General features: G+C 36.9%; 4 protein-coding genes across 4 annotated transcripts; 2 read left to right on the top strand and 2 right to left on the bottom strand.

Annotated features, from left to right (window-relative positions):
• The first annotated feature begins 1,754 nt into the window (after positions 1–1,754).
• Positions 1,755–2,512, top strand: LOC145906894 (protein mono-ADP-ribosyltransferase PARP15-like). The gene is made up of 4 exons (XM_082994356.1): positions 1,755–1,920; positions 1,985–2,115; positions 2,186–2,375; positions 2,427–2,512. Exons 1-4 carry the CDS (start codon positions 1,755–1,757, stop codon positions 2,510–2,512), a joined length of 573 nt encoding a protein of 190 aa, XP_082850482.1.
• A 3,422-nt stretch (positions 2,513–5,934) lies between these two features.
• Positions 5,935–7,936, top strand: LOC145906893 (uncharacterized). The gene is made up of 5 exons (XM_082994355.1): positions 5,935–6,016; positions 6,072–7,010; positions 7,071–7,201; positions 7,278–7,467; positions 7,528–7,936. Exons 1-5 carry the CDS (start codon positions 5,935–5,937, stop codon positions 7,800–7,802), a joined length of 1,617 nt encoding a protein of 538 aa, XP_082850481.1. The 3' UTR covers positions 7,803–7,936.
• A 6,439-nt stretch (positions 7,937–14,375) lies between these two features.
• Positions 14,376–18,118, bottom strand: LOC145906891 (uncharacterized). The gene is made up of 7 exons (XM_082994354.1): positions 18,022–18,118; positions 17,222–17,428; positions 16,688–16,926; positions 16,417–16,497; positions 16,101–16,213; positions 15,639–15,742; positions 14,376–15,389 (listed from the first exon to the last, which is right to left on the bottom strand). The coding sequence occupies exons 1-7, from the start codon at positions 18,116–18,118 to the stop codon at positions 15,202–15,204; spliced, it is 1,029 nt and encodes a 342-aa protein (XP_082850480.1). The 3' UTR covers positions 14,376–15,201.
• Positions 18,119–19,607: 1,489 nt separating this feature from the next.
• On the bottom strand, positions 19,608–22,100 carry LOC145906021 (uncharacterized). Its single transcript, XM_082993395.1, has 2 exons — positions 21,699–22,100; positions 19,608–20,830 (listed from the first exon to the last, which is right to left on the bottom strand). The coding sequence occupies exons 1-2, from the start codon at positions 22,024–22,026 to the stop codon at positions 20,730–20,732; spliced, it is 429 nt and encodes a 142-aa protein (XP_082849521.1). The 5' UTR covers positions 22,027–22,100; the 3' UTR covers positions 19,608–20,729.
• Between the last annotated feature and the right edge of the window lie 2,381 nt (positions 22,101–24,481).

Raw genomic sequence — 24,481 nt, 5'->3', positions numbered from 1 at the left:
ACATGAGAAGAAAAATGTTACCGTGTTTTGTTAGGAATGTGAGTGAAATTCCAATTGAAGTGTTTGTGTGATGGGTTTATCATTCGCTTTTCTATCAGGCCCTGATTTCTTTTGACCCTGTTGTTACTCGTAGCAAAACATTTTAACCTGATATTGTTTTTAAGACCAACATAAAATTAGCATTTTCTAACACCATGAGCCTAAAGTGGGTCAGGTTTGTCGCCATCCGTTCGCCTTTTACGCGAATCGTTAATCACTGAAGTGTAAAAACGCCAGAAAAAAACTGCCTCGGTGCAGGATGGGGTTGGAGTTCGAAAACAAATGCGTCAGACGGATGAACATGACAATGTTCGCTACAGGTCTTCTGTTATCTATGGGACTATGAAGGTTATAACGGTCAGGACTCTGCCGGTTTTAAACATCATGTTTCTTTGCCGCGAAGGATTATGATTTAACTGATAAAACGGGACATAACGAACCTTTCAAGATAATCTTTAGTTTTACTTGCTTACAAAACATTCAGCAAATATCTATGTGTTGTATTCTTGTATTCGATAGAAACATCAAGCAATAGCACGCACAATTTAAGACTGTCCATTGGGTAATACAACCGTGGTTTTATAGGGAAGGCGGTTAATCACATTCTTATGCAATCAACGTTGGAATGTATACAGGGTGCGAAATCATACGATACAGGGTACGAAAAATGTTACACTTCAATGATCACAACACTATGCTAATTATTTTAAAGGGTTATTTAGTAGAAAATGTTGTGACTTTGTTCAAATTATAAAATTGTGGAAGGGAAAGCTAATGATTGTGTCCGAAATCCGCAAAATTATCTTGTGAAGAATTAAGAAGGAGTCGTAAAGTGGTAATGTTTAATAGAGTTGTAATCGGGCGTTAGTGGGCGCCAAAGATATTTTGCTATCTTGACTTATTTTCATTTGGTCTGGTGCAGCCTCTTGGTTCGTTACAAGCTGTTGCGTCAAAACAAAGTAACTTCCATAATCAAGAAAAATAACCGATTTTATATGTAAGCTGTTTGTAAATGCACCGGCGATTGAAAACGTCACAGACTGACAACGGCTATTATTTGGAAAGTACTTGTAATGCAGTCTAGTTTTAATCATTAATTTGATAGATTTGTTTTTTTAGTTCAGACTTGACTAAAGGAAGTAAAGTAAATCCTGTAATTTGTTGATGTACGGCGGCAAAAAAATCATTTTAATTTACAAAAGTTGTAGGCTGTAGTTTTGAAAATGTTCAAATTGCAGGCGGGCCACTCTCAAAAGTAATTAATTTTTGTTTAATCTTTTTAACAGATTGAACGAGAATTTATAATGAGCAATGTTTTTAAATCAAAATATTTACTGGCGCGGCCCATTTATTTTGATTATTTTCCCTTACAACTTTGAGATTTTATACCACTCTGTGATGTAATATATTGATTAGCTCTGTACGTAGATGTTTTGTATATTTTTACCTGGGTAGCGTCATTCGCTTCCACACCAACGATACTGCGAACGTTATTGTAAATATTAAATTAATTCGCTACATGACGTTGTGCTGCAGAGATCCCAGATTTAATGTTTTCTGCATTACAATTTTGTTTTCCCAGAAACACAAGACAAGAAGTTTTTCAGGCAAAGAGAGCTTGAATGGGAAATTGAACGCCAGCAGTTGCAGAGTGAGCTGCGGATACAAAAAGGAATAACTCGAAACAAAAATACGAAGAAGAAGTAGAAAATGTAATGAAAGATTTGTCTTTGGATTCGCAAGTAGCCATTATACAGGAAGAGCTTGAATGTGAACTCTGCTTCATGGGACTTAAACATGAGGAACAAATACAGTTACTCACATTGCAGCATAAGATTGAATTAGAAGTGAAGGATGTGGCTTTGAGTGAAAAAGAATTAGGTAAGTTTAAAACTTTTCTATTTGTACCAAGCATCAGCAGAAAACGTTTTGATATTTTTGTAAGATGTTCCAAGTAACTGGTGCTCAATGAAGCGTGACAAAGCATTACATATTGTGATGTTGGATGAGGCATCCTCACAATTTCATCATGTTGGTAATAAATTTCTGTTTTGTTCTCAACACAAAATTGTCAAGGTACCAATCAAGTCAATTTGAAATTATACCAATTTAAACAAATATCAGCTATAAATATTTTGCTTTCCAGATTGAACGAGTACAGAATAGTAGATTATTCCACCAGTTTACGATGCAGAAGCAATTTGTGAAGGAACAGTTGCATCGTCATCACATGGATCATATTGCGGTGACAAAAGAATTGTTTCACGGAACTACAAAGGAAGCTCTAAAGGATATTTGCAAAAATGGATTTGACAGAAGTTACAGCGGTTACAACGGTAATATAACGAACACTGCTGGTATTGCAAGATTAAACCAATTCTTTCCAGGTACTGTCTATGGAAAAGGAGTTTATTTCGCCACGGCAGCCAGTTACTCACATAGATACGCTGAGCAGAACAAAAATGGCATTTAGAAAATTTTTTGCTCCGAAGTAATTACCGGACATTACTGCTTGGGTCACAAAGACATGAAATATCTTAAAACTGGAAGGGGAGGTGCACCTTATCACAGTGCGGTGAACAAAATACAAACACCACATATATACGTCATATTTAAAGACGTGAGCGCTTACCCCTCCTACATCATGTCATATTATCAATAAGCAGAATCAAATGAAGTTAGTAGGTTTTGGTGCTAGTTTTAACCTGGATATCTTTGCAAATCAAGTCTTTTTATTTATTGTTGTCGTTTATCCGACGTTTTTTACATCATTTTATTCTTGTGTTTGAATGAGCTGATGATGCACAGGTTTGTAACAGTCAGGCTCATCTTGTTGTTGAAAGTCAGAACTAACCGTTGTCGTCCCAACTTCATCATTGGTGGCGAATATCGTTTATCTGTCGGATGCATTTTGGTTTACTTTCGTTTTTGATCTCCAAAGTCATCGGATTAACCACCACCAAGACAGCTTGTTTCTTGATTTTGACGCTTCGTTGATTAACGATACGCAAAAAAGGCGAACGACTGGCGTTCTTTCTGGTGGTGGAAGCAAAGCAAGCATATACACCTTGCCGTCTTACGGTGGATACAAATTCCCTAAATAGGAGTTATTTGGATAAAACATGCGAAATTTGTTTTAGGGTGCCCCAAGGTGTTAGAAAAAAGCAACATGTGGTGTCCTAGAAAGATAGAATTATAAAAATGTGATTTAATACCAGAGTACTAAAGGTCCTAAGAAATTGGGTATTACAGGTTAAACACTACGTGAGAAAAAATGTTTATTTACCTGTGGCAGCAGAAAGTTTTGTTATTTGTTTTCTCGTTTATTTTGTTGAGCTTTTGGACAAAGAGTAGTTAGTTTTCAGCCGAAGGATTTTGATCTGCACGCAAACGAAATGAAATAAGTGAAATGCGGTGTTGAGTCTTCAACATGTTACTGTACATATTGTGATGGTTGTCTTGTTGCAACACTTGTGAACTGTGACTAAAGTTAGTGCACAGTAAATTGCCAGGTAAGATTATTTACACATTCTATCAATTACTTATAAATGAGCGAAAAAATGTCATTCAGACAACTGGAATCAGCTTGTTTGCTGAGTGGTACCAAAGGATATGTCCTGTCGTTTTAGGTATTCAAAATATCTCAGTGAGAGGGATAGACGGTCAGTGTCAGTGTGATATTTTATTTGATATAGTGCATTGCGTATTGGAAAGCAAAATGTTATGTAGAAAACGGGGAAGTCGTGTACTTTAACTTCCCTTAACCACGGAGTAAAATATAATTGCTTTATAACTCGCCGTAAAGAAGAAAGAAAGAGTTTTGTCATCGCACTCTAAATAAAAGGAAGCACTGGAAGGTTACTGGAATCGACGTAGTTACTTCTATTTAAATATTTGTACAACCACATGCGTGAAACGTAGTCCCCTGCAACTGTCACCTCGAATATGGGGTTACAAAGGTACGACTGCCAACCAATATTATAACCTTTGTCTGGTTATGGCATATTTGACGTCCCAGGAGTTTACTCAACCTTTTAAGAGTTAAAGTCCTGACAACAGCTATTTTTATTAATATTTCCCCTGCTCGGCGGAGCTGACTTCGGAAAAATCAAACCTCTCAAAGAACAAGTCAATTCATGTCTTGTCTGAACAAGTTATGTCGAATTTTCGACTTACAATAGCTTCCACAGATGCAAAATAATTCATGAATTAGCAGGGCCAGAAAATCGCTACATATATTGAGGAAATATTTTGCTTGACGAAATGTTCTGTTTAAATTTTTTAAATAGGTCCTTTTAAAGTTGAATGATTTCATAAAAAATTAGAACTTGGCGAAAAAATATTATTTTTAAGAATTGTCTTACAAAGCCTAAATCACTTCGTCTGGCTTGCGGCGAGCAACTTGGACTATACAAAAAAAGGACGATGACATTGCTTGCAGCCTCATGAGATGAGATATGAACTGGGCAGCGCATGTTTTACGACCGGTTCTGGAAACCCAAGCGCGCAAGTTGAATGCAAGGTTTTACATAAAAAAAATCCAAGAAGTAAAAGCGTGACATGCAAAGACCGTATCTCAAAACGAAAAAGTAATCGCCAAGTGTTTTGCTACGAATGCAACCAAATAACTGACGCATGAAGGGTCGCGGTTGAGCAGTACTGTAACCTTCAACCAGTGGTGATATCGTTTGTTCAAAGGAGAAGCTGAATAGTTTTGATATATTGATTTACTGCATCGTGTTCAGGAAAGCAAACAATTACCTTTTAAACTTACACTTACGTTTTAACAAAAATATTCGTTTCGTAACTGCAGTACTTAGTGGATTGCATACAGTGGTGCATACACTCTTTCGACCTTTAAGGTTTTAGCAGTGCAGCTAGTGACTACAATGCTGGACTAGGTTTTGAACTAAGAAACACAGGGGTATCTACTTTGTGGTACATTTCGGTCAACGTCGGTCCGTTGGGTTCCCAACAGATTACCTTTTTTTGAGACGAAACACAAAATTTACTGAATCGTTGAAGACAAACCATGCGTAACGAGTGCAGCTTTTGGTTCAACAAATACGAGAAAAAGGTTTTGAGCTTCGCAAACAAATTCCTGTCTACTGTTAGTTAAGACTTGACTGAGGAACTACGGTGTAACCTTTGTCGATAAATAATTGCAGTAAGATTGGAAAGTATTGCAGGAGGCAACGGTTTGTTTTTGACGACTGTCAGCTAAAAGTTTTGTACTAACCTGGTTTCCTATTGAAAGGCAGTCAAGTTACATACCTACAAATGTATAAAAACTAACCAACCATAAGCAAGGGCATAACAGGATAATAAAACTATTCTAACATCTTGCTCTAAACATTCTTGAAAAACGGTGTTAGTCGCACATTGACAAATGTGACGTTCATCAATACAGTTCCAAAGTAATCACGTGTGCATCAAATGCGGACTTCTGATGACTGTTCAATAACATAAATCCAGGTCTTGGTACACTGTGGTTTCGGCAAATTAAAATCAGAATGTTTTTGGTCAGCAGAGAGACTGAACAACTGAGAGTCAGTTCTATCAGACAGAGGCAGAGATTTAACATACAAAGCACGTTTGAGCAGTCCAAAGTAACGCAACCTACCTTGAGGTAGTTGTGGTTGAACGTATAGATGCGCAGTTACCAATTTATCGTCATAATTCTTCTTCGCAGAGCGGGTTGCAATGTTTCTGCTGAAAGGGTTGGGTTATTCCTTGACCAAATTAATTATTTTTCATTGGAGCGGCTGTTACTATAAAAGACTCATGGACTTCTTAACAAAAAATAAGCTCAGCGTCAGGTTTGAACTCAAAACCTTAGGTTTACCAGACCCACCGCTCTGGGCTACGGGACTTAGTTATCTCGATACGATAGCTATGATCGCTCAGTTGGGTTCTGTCCAGTGGGTCGATGGAGAATCGGGACGTACGAGTCTGATTACAATTCGTATTTTTACAGGTTATGAAAACGTAGCGGCTTATTTATTTTTCTATAAGATACTTTGATTTTACAGAAGAACTACGAAACGAAGAATATTTCAAAGAAAAACAACTTGAATGGGAAATAGAACGGCAGCAGTTGCTGAGTGACATAAGGATAAAATTTAGAACACAAGAATTGTACGAGGAAGAGTTGAAAGAATTGAAAGAATTGAAAACCGAAAATCAAATTCAGAATCAAATAATGAAGAAGTTTTTAATGAAAGAAGAAAACTTGGAAAGTAAACTTTTGCAACAACAGGAACAGTACGAACTTGAGTCACAACAACATAGAAGAGAACTTCAACTTCAAAATGAAACGATACAGAAGTCTTTAATCAAGGAACAAAAATTGGAAAGTAAACTTTTGCAACAGCAAATACACTACGAGCTTGAGTCAAAACAACTGAAAAGTGAAATTCAACTTCAAAATGAAACGAAAGAGAAATTGGAAAATGAAATAAAAAAGTTTGAAAATGAACGTTCTAATCTGCAAAATTGGCACGAGGATCAGGTACAACAACTAAGAAGTGAAGTTCAATTTCAGAAAGAAACAATCGATAATTGTTTAAACCAAATACAAACGATGGAACACCAATTGTTTGGTCAACAAAGAACATTAAAAATACGAATTCAAGAGCAACAAGAAATTGTGCAGAAATATGAAAGCAAGATACAAATGTTAGAAAACAAATACTCACAACAACAATTGCTTGTCCAGCATGCCCAATATATGGTACATTCGAAGCAAAAGGAAAAAGAAACACGAGAAAGTGAAAAACAATTACAAGTAGTGACACATTTACAAGGGAAGCTGGACTCACAAACTGCCACTATGGAAACACTGCAGACAGAGTTCAAATGCGAAATTGACTTTTTGAGGTCCAAGCATGAAGAAGAAATTCGTCTGATTTTGGTGCAACATGAGTTGGAACTACAACAACAGGAAGATAAAGTTTCCCATGAACAGGAAGGTAATTATTTAATGTTTAAACTTTTAAATTGATTTTAATTAACATAAAATTATTTGTAAGGTGTTCCAAGTATCTGGTGGCCAATGGAGCGTGGACAATCGATGAAACTTGTGACCTTGTATAATGGATCACCGGAGTTTCATCGTGTTATGACAAAATTTCGATTTTCCGCATCCCAAACTATTATCAAAGTGCGCTTTTGTTACAAAATACAAAAAAAATCTGAAGTAAAACCGATAGACGATTTTTGTTTTATGTTTTCAACAGATCGAACGAGTACAAAATTTGCGACTGATTCACCAATTTTCGGTACAGAAGCAATTTGTGAAGGAACAGTTGCGTCGTCATCAACTAAATCATATTCCTGTTACTAAAGAATTATTTCATGGAACTACGAAAGAGTCTTTTGAGGGAATTTGCAAGAATGGATTTGACAGAAGTTACAGCGGCTCCAACGGTAATGTACACGATAAACGAACTAAAGCGCCGTTTTGTAAAAAAAACAAAATTGTTTTAGGTACAGCATACGGAAAAGGAGTTTACTTTGCAACGACAGCCAGTTACTCCGCCAGCTTCGCGAAAAGTGACGGAAATGACATTTGCAGAATGCTTTTGTCCGAAGTTATTACCGGATATTATTGCCGAGGCAATAGCGAAATGCAATATCTTACCACTGACAGTAGGGGTGTTCCATATCACAGTGCAGTGGACAACACACAAACACCACAAATGTATGTTGTATTCAAAGATGTGAGCGCATATCCCACTTACATCATTTCATACCGTCAGTGATAACGGATTTTTTTATTACCTTGTTTTGTTCGTTGTGAATACTTACTATTAATGTTACTTTTACTTGACTGCATGTGCACTCCTGTATGCGTATATGTAAAATTTGTAAATGTGAGTCGTTGGTATTTACAGCTTGTAACGCAACTATGTTTATGTGTAGATAATTAATCAAACAATGTAATATAAACAAATTCGTGTTTTTCTATATCATGTCCACAATCTATTGATAACACACGACCGGAACGTATTATGTAGTTCTGCGCACAATATGGGTCAGTTTGAATATTACGCAATTACTTTGGGTGGTATTTAGGTGGTCGTTTTTGAAGGCGGATATTTCATCTGCGCAACGGAGATAACGGCGGAACAGCAAAACTACTCAACGAACGTGTCAATTAACGTCTTGTATAAACAAGATATGTCGAACTTTCTACCTATAATAGCTTTCACAGATAGAAAATTTTCACAAAATAGTATGGAAACGATTGCGTACAAAACATACACGGTTAAATAAAAGCCAACTCAATAATGTAAATAGAACGTTTTGTAGTTAAAGGAAAAATTTTTTTTAGAATTTGGTTTTCCATGCACTGCCCTTCTTACAAAGCCCAAATTGCTTTGTCCGCTATGCAGCGAGGCTTCATGTTGTGGACAGAGATAAAGCACACAAGTTGAATGTAAATTGCAACATGTTGTTTATTTTCCACTTTTCGTTATTGACATTTGTTGAACGTTTAAATTTGACATGATGAGATTTGAGGAGGAATGAATCGTTAATTGTTTTGTTTCGAACGCAACCAGTCGACGCGTTTGGTCACGTGGGTCAAGTTGTTTTCTCTCTTCCAATGTTTTAGGCTGCTATTAGACCGCACTCTCGATAAGTGTTGCTTGTGTTTCGGATTGGAAGTAACATTTGGTACTGTCTGATCATACTTTACTAAACTGATGAGACCTCGTTGGTCGAAATAAAGAGACAGATTTCAGCTTACCATGCAAAGCTTGCATGCTCTTTGTTTCCAAAACGTTATAGCACACAGCATATTTACGCGGAGAAACAAACAAAATACTTGTTGGTTAAACAAAAAACGATACTGATGCCAAATCACATCCGTATAAAAAGAGTTCAGTGTACTAACCCATGCCAGCAATAAACAACGCAATGTTTACTGATACCATGTATTCCCCCGAGTTTGTTTCTGGCAGCTTATAGACCGATGTTCATAGTGACCTTAAATGATTTGCGATTTTACTTGTTTTGCGCATCAGATCACTGTTGCAGCGATATAAGCGATTATTTGTTGTGCGATGCCTATAATTGTTATGCATCCAAATAGAAAATGGAAAAACGTTATATGTGTGGCATTCTATTTGAAAAAAAAAACATTTGAGATGCCATTTCGAGCTATGTGCATTCTAGAAAATATGTCTTCTTGCTTGGATTGCAGTTTGAGTCCGTGGCAGTTTGAGTCGACTGGTTAAAACTGAAAATAGTGAAAATAGTGAAATTTTTTTAAACTGGAGTTTATCTTTGCGTGAGTGGTTTATTTGCAGAGTCAACAAATTGCTCTTTCTCTCAATTATTGTGCTGATCATTGTAAAAATTGTGCAAATTGGTAATACGACTGAAATACATCACGTGACAGCAACTGTACCTAGAGTTCTTGGCAGTGACGTCATCATTTCTGATGTGTCGAGCTGAGTGAGGACCTAGATGTTAAATAGGTAAAGCGGTTTAGAGCTGTCGTCCATGCTCAATGATGGTTTGTGGTACTGGATGTAAATTGCTTCCAGAATAAACAGTTTTGATTTAATTTTAGAACTATGCAAATTTTCGCGTGAGTTAAAATTAACAGAGTTATCCGATTTTTTCCACAGGTGGTTGCTGACATCACTTTGTTTCAGTTAAGCACTATGTGGCGCTAGAGATCCAAATTTTCCGGCATTGTTACACAGAAATATTTAGGTGGCGAGTGATTGACAACGACGTTCAACCATCAGACCTAAAGTAAATCCTAAACGGCCAAGATATCCCGGATTCAAATCTCTGTAATGTTTAAAGTCACTGTTTGTTATTTTGAAAGTTCACCAAGCGTGGTAAAGTAATAATAAACTTATAGGTTACTTTATTTATTTAATTTTTGTTTGTTTTTATGGAAACCGACAAACATTATTAGCATGTTTGTGCAATGGGATGTTTCGTTACTTAATGATAACCACAATGACCTTTAAAGGTCCATTACCTGTAATAATACCTACATTGCGCCACCAACACTATGAATCATTAACTTCATTTTAGCCACCCTCGAAACTTTCACACCTGATGACAGAGAACATTGAGAAGGTTACACGGATACAAAGACTACGTGGAATAACGTACAGGACTAGATAAAAATTAAAAAGGTTTAAAAAGCAGAGGCTTAATTTTTATGTCATGTTAAGGCAGAATCGTCCAAATGCGTAGGCCCTTGATTGGTGCTCAGATATCGTATAGAATTTCGAATATGTTTTACTTAACGTTTGTTTTGCAACATAATTGAAAACATAAAAAGGTTTGACTTGCTGAAATTTGATTTTGCATGCAGTTATTCTTAGCTGTATATAATTTATTCGAGAAGATTTTATCATTTGTTGCTATTTGTGACTTGGCAGCTATAGAGCCGTGGACTGTAACTTTTTTGAAGAACTCCCCTTTTAGCAAACTATCAACATTTGTGTAGCCTACCTCGGTTAATAATGGGTGATGTTAACCTACATACACCTATTTTTATTTTGTTTGTGTCAAGTTATTGTGTGCCAGTTAGGGGTATACTGTACACTCCTAACTGCGTTGAATGTTCATATTTTCCAGCAGACATTTTAATTGCAAGTTCTTGTGATGCGTGCGTGTGAAACGCCATGTACTACCTTATACAAAAAATGTCGTCGTCCTTTTTCGGAATGCTATTTGTAAACCCTTTCTAGACTGAGAAGTACCGGATTGTCTCTTTACGTTGAATATTAATCAGACGTGCGTGGGCGATCTATTTGAACTCTGTTAGGTAGCATAATGTAAAGAAACCTACGCAAAGGTTGGCGTTGCGCAGTTACCAATCAATCGTTAAAGTTCTTGTTTGCACAGTGGTGCGCTAACTTTCTCATAAAAGCGATGTACTATTCCTTAGCCTATTACATTCGACCAGCAGGTTGTATCTTGGCAATAAAAATAGTAAATTAAGGTTCTCCTTGTGCATCACGCATTGAGGTTTACGATAGTTGAAGAAGCTAATTTCCATTAATCCTTAAAGCCGTCCAAAATTCTTACATTAAACATTACTGCGTTGTGTGATTATAGGGGTATAGAGATCCCCTACGTATATGTGAAGGTTGCCATTTTGAGAGGTAAAAAGCCTCGCTGCAACATTTATTCTATGACGAACATACCTTAGACCCCGGACCTTGCCGTTACAGTACTTTCAATACCTCTCCAATTGGTCAAACCATTTTTAGGAAAACTACCTTTGTTAAACCCGGCACACTATTGCTTGCTGAAATTTCAGTCTTATTCGTGGAATAATCCGACAAAATCAATATCTGTTGTGTGCGATAGTTGGGTTTATCGAATTAAATCACACGACTATCATAACAAGGTGAACTTTACAGTGGCGTGCGGTAATGAATGAATGTTGGTTAAAACATTGGACGTAATTAAAATACATTGAAATAAAACAAAATTTCGCATGCCAAACCGACCATTTTTCTAGATTTGTGTTGTTTTTTGGAGTGCAAAACTTTGATAATGATTAAAATAAAATACAGTGATTTAAAACAATTGAAAACTGAAAACCAAATTCAAAATGAAACGATACAAAAGTATTTAATCAAAGAACAAAACTTGGAAAGTAAACTTTCGCAACAACAGAAACAGTACGAGCTTGAATCACAAAAACATAGTGGAGAACTTTAACTTCAAAATGTAATGATTCAGAACTCATTAATCAAGGAAGAAAACTTGGAAAGTAAACTTTTGCAACAACAAATACACTACGAGTCTGAGTCAAAACAACTTAAAAGAGAAATTCAGCTTCAAAATGAAACGAAAGAGAAATTGGAAAATGAAATAAAAAAGTTTGAAAATGAACGTTCTAATCTGCAAAATTGGTGCAAGGAAGAGGTACAACAATTTAGAAGAGAACTTCAAATTCAAACTGAAACAAATCAGAAACTTGAAAATAAACTTTTGGAACTACAAAAAAAGAGCGAGGAAAAAATAAATCAAGTAGGAAGAGATAATAATATTCGGATTAAAAAAATACAGAAATTTTTAATCAAAGACCCAAACTTGGAAAGTAAACTTTTGCAACAACAGAAACAGTACGAGCTTGAGTCACAACAACATAGAAGAGAAATTCAACTTCAAACTGAAACGATACAGAAGTCTTTAATCAAAGAACAAAAATTGGAAAGTAAACTTTTGCAACAACAGAAACAGTACGAGCTTGAATCACAAAAACATAGAAGAGAAATTCAACTTTAAACTGAAACGATACAGAAATGTTTAATCAAAGAACAAAAATTGGAAAGTAAACTTTTGCAACAACATAAACAGTACGAGCTTGAATCACAACAACATAGAAGAGAAATTCAACTTCAAACTGAAACGATACAAAAGTCTTTAATCAAGGAACAAAACTTGGAAAGTAAACTTTTGCAACAACAAAAACAGTACGAGCTTGAATCACAACAACATAGAAGAGAAATTCAACTTCGAAATGAAACGATACAAAAGTCGAGAAGTGAAATTCAAATCAAAAAAGCATCAATACAGAAATTGGAATATAAAATACTTACTATTGAAAGTAAACTTTTGGGTCAGCAAAATCAACACGAGAAAAAGATAAACCAATTAGAAAAAGAAAACCAAATTTGTATTGAAAAAATACAGAAATTTGAAATGGAAAAACAAAGGTTAAAAATTGAATATTCTGATCTGCACAATTGTCACGAGAAAGAGGTAAAACAACTAAAAAGTGAAATCCAAAGTCATAACGCTACAACACAAAATTTTTTAAAACAAGTACAAGATTTTGAAAACAAAAATTTCGAAAAACAAAACGAGAAGGAACAACAGTCAAAATTGCAAATAGGAATGCAGAAAGAAGCTATAAATAAATATGAAAACAAAATACAGATGTTGGAAAAGAAATACTCGGAACAACAGGCTCAATATACGGAATATTCGCTACAAATGAAAATAGAAAGACAACAAGCGGAAAAACAATTACAAGCAATAAAACAACTGCAAGAACAACTGGACTCACAAAATGCTACAATGGAAACACTACAGGAAGAGTACAAATGTGAATTTGACTTTTTGAGGTTAAAGCATGAAGAAGAAATACGCTTGTTGCTGGTACAACATGAAAAGGAGACCAAAGTTCAAGATGAGCAAGAAGGTAATTACATTTAGTTTCATCATTCATTTTATTTACAAAAAAAAATCTTTGTAAGGTGTTCCAAGTAACTGGGAACGAATGGATCGTAGGAAACCGTATAAAATTGTGCCCTTAGATCAGGAATCACGGGAATTTCACCGTGTGATGAAAAAATCTCGATTTTCTTGGTCACAGACCATTATCAAGGTTAATTTTTCTAAATTTTAAATTAAATTATGTTATAATCAAACTGATAAACCACATTCGTTTTCTTAATTTTTTACCAGATTGAACGAATACAGAATAGTAGTACGATGCAGAAGCAATTTGTGAAGGAACAGTTGCATCGTCATCACATGGATCATATTGAGGTGACAAAAGAATTATTTCACGGAACTACAAAGGACGCTTTCAAAAACATATACAAAAATGGATTTGACAGAAGTTACAGCGGCTTCAACGGTAATGTACACGATAAACGAACTATGGCGCCGTTTGTGACGACAAAAATTATTTTGTCAGGTACTCACTATGGAAAAGGGGTTTATTTCGCCACGACAGCCAGTTACTCGCATAGATTCGCTGATGAGGACGAACATGGCATTCGCAGAATGTTTTTATCCGAAGTAATTACCGGATATTACTGCAAGGGCAAAAGGAAAATGCGATATCTTTCCACAGACAGTAGGGGTGCACCCTATCACAGTGCAGTAGACCACAAAACAGGCCCTGAACAGTTTGTTGTGTTTAAAGATGTGAGCGCTTATCCCACTTACATCATATCATACCATCAATAATTATTGTGTTTTTTTATCACCGTGTTATTGAATCCTAATTAACGGTGATCTTTTTACATATGTATACTTACATGTACTGCATACATGCACTATTGCATGCATTTATGTGCAGTTTGTGAATGTGAGTCGTTTGTAGTTACATCTTTGTAATGAAACTTCGCAAATGTGCAGATAATTAATGAAAGCAAAGGAATAAAATGCTCGTGTTTATTCCATAACATGTGCAGAATCTATTGATAACACATGACCGGAACGTATTGTGTGATACTGCGGACAATATGGGTCAGTTTGCATATTACGCAATTACGTTTGGTGGTATTTAGGTGGTTGTTTTTAAAGACTGATATTTTCCCTGCTCGGTGGAATTGACTTCGGAAAATTAAAACTTCTCAAAGAACAAGTCAATCACTATCTTGTCAAAACAAGTTATGTCGAACTTTCGACTTACAATATCTTCAACGGTTGGAAATAATTCAGGAAAAAGCAGGGACAGAAAATCGCTTGCGCACAAAAACATACACGGATGAACGAAATATTCAGCTCAATATTTCAAATACGTCCGTGGCATATTTGATCGACGTATTTCACGAAACACAAAAGAAAACAGAAAAAGTGCAGAAAAAGGAGACATGCTGCCATTGCTCGCAGCTTTATGTGGTATAAACTGGGCAGCGCATGTTTTACGACTGGTTCTGGAAATAAGCACAAAAGTTAAAGTTTAACATGCAATTTACCTCTTAATGTCATTAACTTATCTTGAACTATTACATGATAAGAAGAGAAGTAAAAGCGTGACATTCAAAGACCGTATCTCAAAACGTAAAAGTAATCGCCAATTGTTTTGTTTCAAACGCAACCAAATAACTGCCGCATTTCTCGCCTTAAATACCGAACTTCAGAGGGCAAATGTTTCTAATTTGCAATTAGGTCTTACTGTCGATAAGTGTTGTTTGTGTTGCTAATATTTAACACACATCAGTTAAATAAACAGGTGGAAAAGTGTGTAGAAAGCGGCAATTCAGCAGCACACCCGAGTCTTAATTAAAAACAGTGGTTACACAAAATTTCAGCGAAAACACACAAAACACTTCACTTAATGCAATAATCGTCGATTTTGGTAGTTCTATGCATTGAGTAATATCATGCAAAGCAATGTAAAGGTTTTTACCAATGTAAGAATTTCCTTTACATCTACATGTATATTCTCATGGTGGTCTGGATTGACTTCCGACACATCGGACAATTTCGCACGTGTTTGGCGCAGGACGAACAACAGCAGAAATGACCACACGGAACAAACGCCACATCAGCTTGGTTGTCCATGCAAATCTTGCAACTTCTGTCTTCCTGCGTGCGCCCTCTGGTGGGAGGTCGGGATTCTAAACGTTAGATAAAGATAGTTTGACAAACGTGAATTTTGACAGATAGCTGTTGGAGGGAATTCCTATATTCACTTACTTGAACATTCACTATGATCATGTGTTTAAGTAATAGCTGGCCACGTCCAAGTCTGACTTAAAAAAGAAAACTATTCTTTGAAAAATTTTGCTGTACTGAAAACTCTTATGTGAGAATTAATCCCGAGGAAATTTTATGGAACAGGTTTAGCAAGACATGGGGGCAAGAACCTGATGGATTGGATTGAACAAAGGATTTTAGCGACGTACTCTCCGTCGTAACATCCGTCAACAAATCCTCAATGCAGCTGTACATTCCATTTTGTTGTAATCGCCTGCAACATATCTTGAACCCTACATCACTAGTATTGGCAAACACCCCGGTTTTATTTTACCGAGCAAATCATACAGAACATTAAGACCTGCAAGGTAGGATTTGAATGGTTGACAAAGACTTCGGCCAACATCTAGAATAAAGTATTGAGAGGAAAAATTCGTTTTCTTTGCAAAGGTTTGTAAGACGAGTAATTGTAATTGATGATACAAGTCCTGAGACAAACCTGGTCAGAACACACTGTGGCAACGCAACTGCTAACAACCAATAGTGACATCAGGCTCCGCGTCACTGTTAAAGTTGAAATAGTGACTCTGTCTGCAGCCCATTTAAATGCTTATGCGCGCAGTAAATCTTACCTTGAAACCACTGCCCGAAGAATCATATCATCGTAGCCAAGAAGCTTCGCGGTTCGAACAACATCTAATTGCATTGCTTGTGCAACAGCGGGACTTTCGGGTGCTGTTTCTTTCTAAAATTAAGGAAAGCTTTTAGTTGCACATTATTTGAAATTGCCTGTCAGCAGTTTTTTAAGTTATGCACAAATAAAGTATTAAACACAACAATGATATTATTATGATTATGTAGAGTTTGTATTTGTATTTTATTGTGTTTATAGTATAAGCTATACAACAGTTATATAACAAAGCAACAATTAATGTGATATTTTCTTACTTTTCTCGCCAAAGCTTTCGGATAAGAATCCTGCAGTTTAACTCTTGATATTCTGCGAGGTGTTTTTGTATGGTTGTTAATCTAAAAAAAAAATAATAATAATAATTACTGCAGGGTAAACATTTTAAAGTAATAGAGAGGGTATGTTTAAGTAACCGACGTTTAACAACAAACGCATTTTCTTGTATTTTAATTTATTTGTTGTTATTATTACTATTAATATTTATTTATTTTTTAAACATGTGCATGCTGCGTACATTAACTTGTATACCTGCATCATGTTTGGAAAATCAACCGAATATTCCATATCTAGATGAGGAAACTCTTGCTGAAGGTTCACAGTCTGCTCATTATCACAAAATTTTCTCTCCAGAAGATTGACAACTTCCGCGCAATACGAATTCCATTGCACGGTGTTCGCATCTTGGGTGATTCCCCATTTCCAAACTATCCTTTGCGCCAGGGCACAATCACACGACATTTCCAGGCGACGGATTGGATAAACATGATCTGGAACAAAATATTACCACATGATTTTACGTGGAAGTTCTAGTGAAGAAGAAAGCAGGAAAAACAATTTCTTTTGTTTTTTATGTAGACAATGTCGGCTAGAGTAGATTTTGGGACGTTTTGTACTTTCACGACTCGATACAAAACTTCATAAGCCAAACTCAAGGTAAGTAAACATGAAAATAATTATTATTAACAAGTTGCCTACATCTGATCGCATTATACTGATTGCAATTTCACTAACACTGCAACACTTTGGAGTTGTACCTAATTAAAGCGTTAGGAAAATACTCACTATTTGTTTGGTCAACCTCTTCGTTAAAAGCAAAATCGAAAATTCGTGTTTCCGTGAGTTTGGCGATGTTTTTAACCGCTGGATTTTCCACAAACTCTTTGAAAGATTCCTCAAGAAAACAGCTGACGTCACCAGGATACAACTGCCATCCTTTGTAATCTTCCCTCCCCACCTCCCACACTGCGATTGGCTGATCCATACTCGTCACTAATTACGTCACAAAACATGGAAATCAAATCATTTTTAAATGCTTATTGGAGGATGGATTCATAATGCTCAGCGTCGTGAGTTCAAACCTTACAGGGTGTGAATTATCTGGTATTACGCAGTAATATTTCATGCAATGGCATGATAGGCAGGATCGCCCCACTGCGCAGGTCCTTGCTTGGCGATCACAGCCTGGCAAGTTGTGCGCTTGCGCACCAGTGTACCTTGGCCACAATATACCCCGTGAAACCACTGAGCTCTTGTAGCTCAGTTGGTAGAGCGTTGGGCCTGGTTAGCCCAGGGTCGTGAGTTCAAACCTCACCGGGAGCTTGATTTTTCAAATCTTGCTTCGACTTGTCAGGAAAAAGTGGCTGATCCAGCTGGGCTGCATTGCCTGGGCTGCCAAGCCTGAAAACCTCATGATTATCTGGTATTACTCTCACTCTTGCCATATGAATTTGAGAGAATGAACAAGCATATATTTAAAATACACCATTTTCACAAGCAGTCTAGCGGAACGTGCATTGTTGACACTTTGGTAAGTCTACCGCTATCGTGTGACTGAATGTTTTGCTGCTAAAGATGCTACTGACCTCCATACTGCCCACTAGTGGGGGTGGGAATTTGTGAGAAAAAGGCCGGGTTATAAGGTGGTGGACGACTTAGGTCATGTGGTCCGGATGATGACATCATAATATTGATATGTATGAAGTTGTGTTTAAAACTAGTTTTAAATTTTATCTCGTTTTGTACAAACAACCTTGGAAAATTCAACAAAGAGACTGGACCTGGACGTTACATTTTAAATTTAAAATTAATTTATGATTTCAGTGCTAGCAGAAAAATTATTTTGTTCTGTTTCTCTTTGTTGCGCTACGTTACAACAGAAATCTTACAAAACAGCATTAGGGCTGCTTGATGGCATTTTTTCAACATCTTAAAACTATCCGACAATATTTCAAAACGACTGCTGAGATCAAGGAATTGTTTTTATTTAAATGAGTTTGCGAAAAAATCAACGTAAAAATGACTCCTGGCTAACCTCAATCATTTCGCTTCTGTCAAAGAACTGAAAAACATCTTTAATGCTGTTGCCTTATATCATGGCACTGCTGGTAGCACAGCTTCCATGTTCAGTTACGTAGCGTATTAACTACGTAAATGCTTGACTAACTATTCTAGCCTGATATAACCCATGTAACCTGACATCACTAACTGTGGACTGTACTAACACAAGCGAACGAAACAATATAAGCTGATTGTATTACGTCAACAATGGGGTTCCAGATTGTTAAGCGTTTCAAATTGCGGAATTATCCTCTGAACATATTGTTACTATTTTAGTTTTTAAGAAACTTACCAATTTTCAGCTTGCTTTGCCCAGCGATATTGGACTTAATTACAAACAAGACTGGACTAACAAGCTATGTGATATTGACTACATTTGTTTGGGTTTGGCAAACAACAGCATGCTGGAAGTTATCTCCGTTCGCGTTATGAGGCGGATTCCATGTCGTTACGATCCGTGGTAATGTTATTTTACTTCAGGAACGAGAAGTCAAACACGACCCCAAAGCCGATTGAACGCACCATAACTATCGTATTTGCAAACAGAAAAAACATCTGTCTCTTCTCCAGTAATAAAGTTTTCTTGTCCTGTGTCAAGTTTTTCTGTGAATAACTTCACGAAGTCATAATTTCAATTTATAGCCTGTGGTATGTGATTGGTATCTAGAATTTCTACACTTTTCTTTTGTTACCTGCTGCGTTTTGCTACTGCACTGTAGCTTGACTGTATAGAAATTTAACGCAGATAAAACTGAAAAAAGAAACGGATAAAATGTTAAAGAAACCTTGGACAAATATTGTGCCGCTTGATGTTATTAAGCTCAGCAGCGAAAATCGTATAACACTGTTAATGAGAAGCTATAGTTGTTGAAATGGCTACAGTTTAATCAACTTCCTTTTCAGCATTTCGTGTCTTATGCCCTGCTATCTTCAAACCCTTTGTGTACGCTCTGGTTGGTCACGAACACGTGACGTAACGGATCAAACTAACAATTTTCACCAAATTTCGTGTTTTGATGCAAACAAAGTTTTGTGACGTAAACTTAAATAGAAATAATAGCAACAAAACCCCCAAGGTGTGAGTTTGGGCAAGCAGCTAAAAATATTCACGTTTGTAAAGCGCAATATGTAATTTATTAGTGAATATACAAGTGGCACTAAAGGAAGAATTGTTGTTAGACTGCAACAAACTTTAAACAAAGGTAGCAAGAAAAATACATACATGCCGTGAGTTCCAGCAGTTGCACAAAACAGACGAAAACATAGACCTTGAAGCTGAAGGAAAGCGAACAAACATATAACTCATACCCGAAAATCAAGCGGTGCAAATACGCAGACCGTCACAATATATTCACGCTTGTTCTCAACTAAACTTTTCGCCAACATCAAAAATCAGGTAATATTACCTTACAGACACAAGTGCAAACAAAGTTGTATTTATTAGGTGTTTCGGCTTTCGTACAATATGGCTTTTTCACATTTGCAACACTGAGCAATTCTCCAACAACACAAGAATCGCCAGACTCCCACGTCACGTAAACAGGCGACAAAGCAACACTTACCAGTTGTTGTACGTCAACAAATTGTGGATGAGCGAAAAGCACAATTTGTTTTCCAGGGAAGTACAACAACTTGATGCAACTGTTGCTTTGTCGTTTGATTTTTGTGTCGTGGGCAACAACAGCCAAAGTCTGATTCCTTGTGTGTTTGTGTGAATTGCTCAACAACTGTGAAAAATTCATAGCGAACTAAACCCGAAACAACGAATAAACATAAGTTTGTTTACGAAATCATGGGAAGGACGACCGTAGAGAAATATATATCTGCTAAGTAAGGTAGCAATCAAGGCGGCAACTTTACGGGAATTTTGCGCCATTTTAAAGAGGAAACCTCTTGGCTAAACGAGACACCTCTCCAATACACATTCACAATTGGGTTGCCAAAAAACAACGCAAACGGAAAACATACTGAAAGCATGAAACGAATTAAAATCATAATGGTTGCCCCTTTTTATCGAAGACGTAAAAGTATCGTGACATTGCGTCACACACATTAAAGCAACCACTGTCGGCACGACAGTTTTTATTTTTTTCCGGTTATTTTAATACTACGCGGTTGAAAAAGAAATAAAGCAAAAACAGCTGCTACCGAAGTTATTTACATAAGGAGCACATCACGTGACCGACAACTTTGATGATGAAGGATCTGGAAAAGTTTGACGTAGGTGTAATAATCAGTCGAGCAGCCAACAGCACAGTAGAGCTGCACAACACGCCATTAAGAAACATTCAGTGTCGTCCTGCTTTCTTCGGTTCCTCTGGTCTTCAACCACAACTGAAATGTTGAAGAATATTTTGTCAGTTTGTGTCAAATTCAGGTGAGGGCACACAAACTGTAAAATTCTCTGCCATGGCTAATACACTTCCTCTAGGGGTCACCAAATAGCTGGAATTTGGACTTCAAAAAGGTAAGAATATGGGGAATTACAAATTAATGCCTTTTATAAAAAGTCAAGGTCAAAAGAGGAGGATTATCAGGTGACGAAAACACAAATGACAGGTTTTGATTTTGATGCAGTTTTCCGACTGTGTCGTAGAAACCCTAACTTGGTGAAAACCTTAACAGGCAATGGACGTTTGCATTTGTTTCGACAAACTTTGACTTGGCATTTTCTATGTCCGATAACAGTGAACAACGTCCCATGCCACTATATAAAAACACAACGCAACTCTGCTCTCATTCACTTTGAATTTAGGCGCTATTTTTTGGGAAAGGAAAGCGAAAATCGATAGTTTTAATCACATAATTACACATTAATGCTGTTGCGTAATACACAATCTCAACAGGCGATTACATTGTTACGGAACAATTGAAATGACCTCTTTGGATGGTGCGACCAGGGTGACACGAGACGAAACGTGGAGTGAATACAACAGGACAATTTCCAAAATCTTTCGAAAAATCCTTTATTTTTTCGGCTAATTTAAACTCTACATGACGACCGCATTTATGTGACTACGTGTAATAAAACTCTTACAAATTGGTTAATTCGTGACATCAGTAAAAAGGATTGCGGAGCTCCAGGACGTTCGGCTGAATTGCTTGTTAAGACGTTTTCCAAACTAAGGTAAATTAGGGGGACGGCAATTTACACGATCCGCCATTTCTCGTTGAATTTCTATTTGTTTAACTCTTTCCTTACCAACTTGCTGGGGTTGTTGTTTGCCATATCTTTGCTGCTGCGAAATCTGCTGTCCCTGTGGAGGGTATCCCCCTTGTGGAGGATAACCCCCTTGTGGTGGGTAAGCCCCTTGTGGTGGATACCCGGGTTGCGGGGGATAGGGTTGCTGTGGTGGGTAAGCCCCTGGCTGACCAGGTTGGTAATATGGAGCTTGTTGGTACCCAGGTTGGGGGTAAGGTTGTTGCTGCATCCCAGCCTGTTGCATCGGTGGTTGAGGGGGGTAAGCGGGGTTTACCGGAGGGGGGGTCATGGGATCGTTTGCTGAATAGGGTGGAGGAGCTGAAGCCATCTCGGCAAATTCAAACAAACCAAACTTAAATGAAAAAAAACTGAAAATCTGAAAGAAAAAAGATGCTGATGTTATTTTTGTTTTACAGAAGTCTTCAAACCAGTGGATAAACACGATTGAGATTCACAAATAAACACTCCGTAAGTCGATGGTCACACCTTTGCGACTTTTACAACAAAGATGATGTCCACAATCATGGGCGAAACTTATTACACCAATTGAAAACCTTGTGAATGAAACGACTTCCGATATATCACAAAACTTGTTGAATATATCTGCTACTACGTCTTTGTTGGACGTAATGCTATCAAGAGATTTTTATGATAAAATTCTCATGATACAATAGAAATGCACAAAATCGACAAATCTTAAGTTAATTTTTTACATCTAATATACGACAACATACTTGCTCCTGAGGGTTCAAAAGTCCTAACTATCACCATATTCTCAAACGAACTTTTATCTAGTTGTTACACAAAGCTTCAATCACACGCCACACCTCTAACAAATTGCTTTGTGCTTGTTCACTGACTTTCTCATAAAACTTTGTTACAATTTAGCAAAGCTTGACAAAACGTCCCACATCCTGGTTTCCATGTGACTGCACCACCAAGCTACATGACTGAGAACGTATACATACACAGCAAGAAACATGTTACTTGCGATACAGCGCTGTGCAAACAACAGAATAAAAGGTTAACAATTAACTTCCACTTTTGCTTCACCCGCTATACCCTCCATGTAATGACAACCACGCAATAAATTATGCAGACAAGCAACTGCCTGTGCAACAGCGTTAAACATTGATGAGCTGAACGCCCGCTGTGTACGTCACAAAATTCATTTCTCGGTGACTGTAGTCCACGTGATCGTATATATTCGTATTTGAGTCGACTCGATCGAGTTTATCTGTCGGTTCATTAAAACTACTGTTTCAATAAAATATCCAAACATTTCGCAAAATATTTTAATCATTTAAAAGAGTTCGTGAGCAAGAAAGTTTTGCAATCCCTATGGATTTGCCGTGTTGTATTCGTTGAAATCCTGTATGTTCTGAATCGAAATTGAATAGATTTAGAAAATTTTGCCAGATTTTGAGGTTAGGATAATGAGCCGTTTTTCTTTGGAAGCGAATACCGAAAAAACATATTACTAATAATCACGTTTAGATGAGAAAACTAAGCACTTAATCCAATATAAGAATGTTTCTTAGAAATATACACATATCTTGAAAATAAGCACAGTATGGAAACCCTGGATAACGAAGTCAACTACTGGCCAACGTGTAACATAGAAAGCACTGCGGTACACCGCACTTTAAATTTTGGGGTGAATTTGCTATTCAGATTTTCCGAATCTAGGGTATATTCAGCTTCTAACCTGGATATTTGCAAGTTATACTCGCCTTTCGCGCGTGACAGAAATTGTCACAAATATTATTTTGCGTTAAAAAACCTAAGGCACTGTTCATGAAAAACTAAATACACTTTAGGCTTTAATGCTGGTTGTTACACAGCAAAAGTTGACCTCTACATCAATGTTTTGTACGCAGGAAATTATGTTAAGCAGGTTTTCCTGGTCGTGACACAAGGCAATTGCTGGTTATAATTTACTCACACCACAAACATACAATACACTCTCTTCACATTCGAGCTCTTCACAAACAGCACCCTCCATACGTCAAACAAACTCTCTAACCTCAACAACTGAACAGCATTTATCTGACAAAGCAGGTTACAACCGAAAACCTAAACCCAATCAGGACTTCTCTCAGCCCCGGGCACTATATACTGTGACGTAAAATGACGTCATATCACGTGCCGTAACGTCGCCTCGTGACTGTTGTTGGGGTGGCTGCTGACGTTTTCAGGCTGCGGTATTTCCAATCACGTTTAATTCACGCTTCATGAACCGTTTCAAAGGCATTTGCATCCATTGAAATTTAGTTTATGCTTTTCGGGTATCAATGAAACCGTGTCAAAGGCGTAAGCCTTGCCACAATTTCATACTTATGCTGTCGGTAGATAAATCAGGTAGTTAATTCATAGAAGTTCGAATTGCCACCGTTGTGGTTTTGTTACGCTGCCAGTGTGTGAAACCTACAAAATATTCCTGAAGTCCAACTCCGCCGTCGATTTGAGTAGGTTACAGCTACACTCTATACATACACACTCATAATCATATGATTGTGACAACATCTTGTTTCAAACAAATTTCAGGAGGAAAACAAATACCATTTCTAATAACAAAGCGTAAAAATTACGACAGCATGCAGCATTTTTAAGACATGATATTTATTTTCATTTGATAATTTCTTTAAAACCTAATAATAAACCAGTTCTTCGACTGTCTGACATCTTTTGAAATAACCATCAAACAAAAACAACACTTTATGCATTACATTGGTTCAAGTTAAGCGAAAAGATATTCTCAAACAAACAACGGCATTTTCTGT

The sequence above is a fragment of the Ascidia mentula genome, chromosome 6, assembly GCF_947561715.1.
Source record: "Ascidia mentula chromosome 6, kaAscMent1.1, whole genome shotgun sequence".
Classification (NCBI taxonomy): Eukaryota; Metazoa; Chordata; class Ascidiacea; order Phlebobranchia; family Ascidiidae; genus Ascidia; species Ascidia mentula.
Note: the sequence above shows the minus strand (reverse complement) of the source record. Positions and strands in the feature narration are given on the sequence as shown.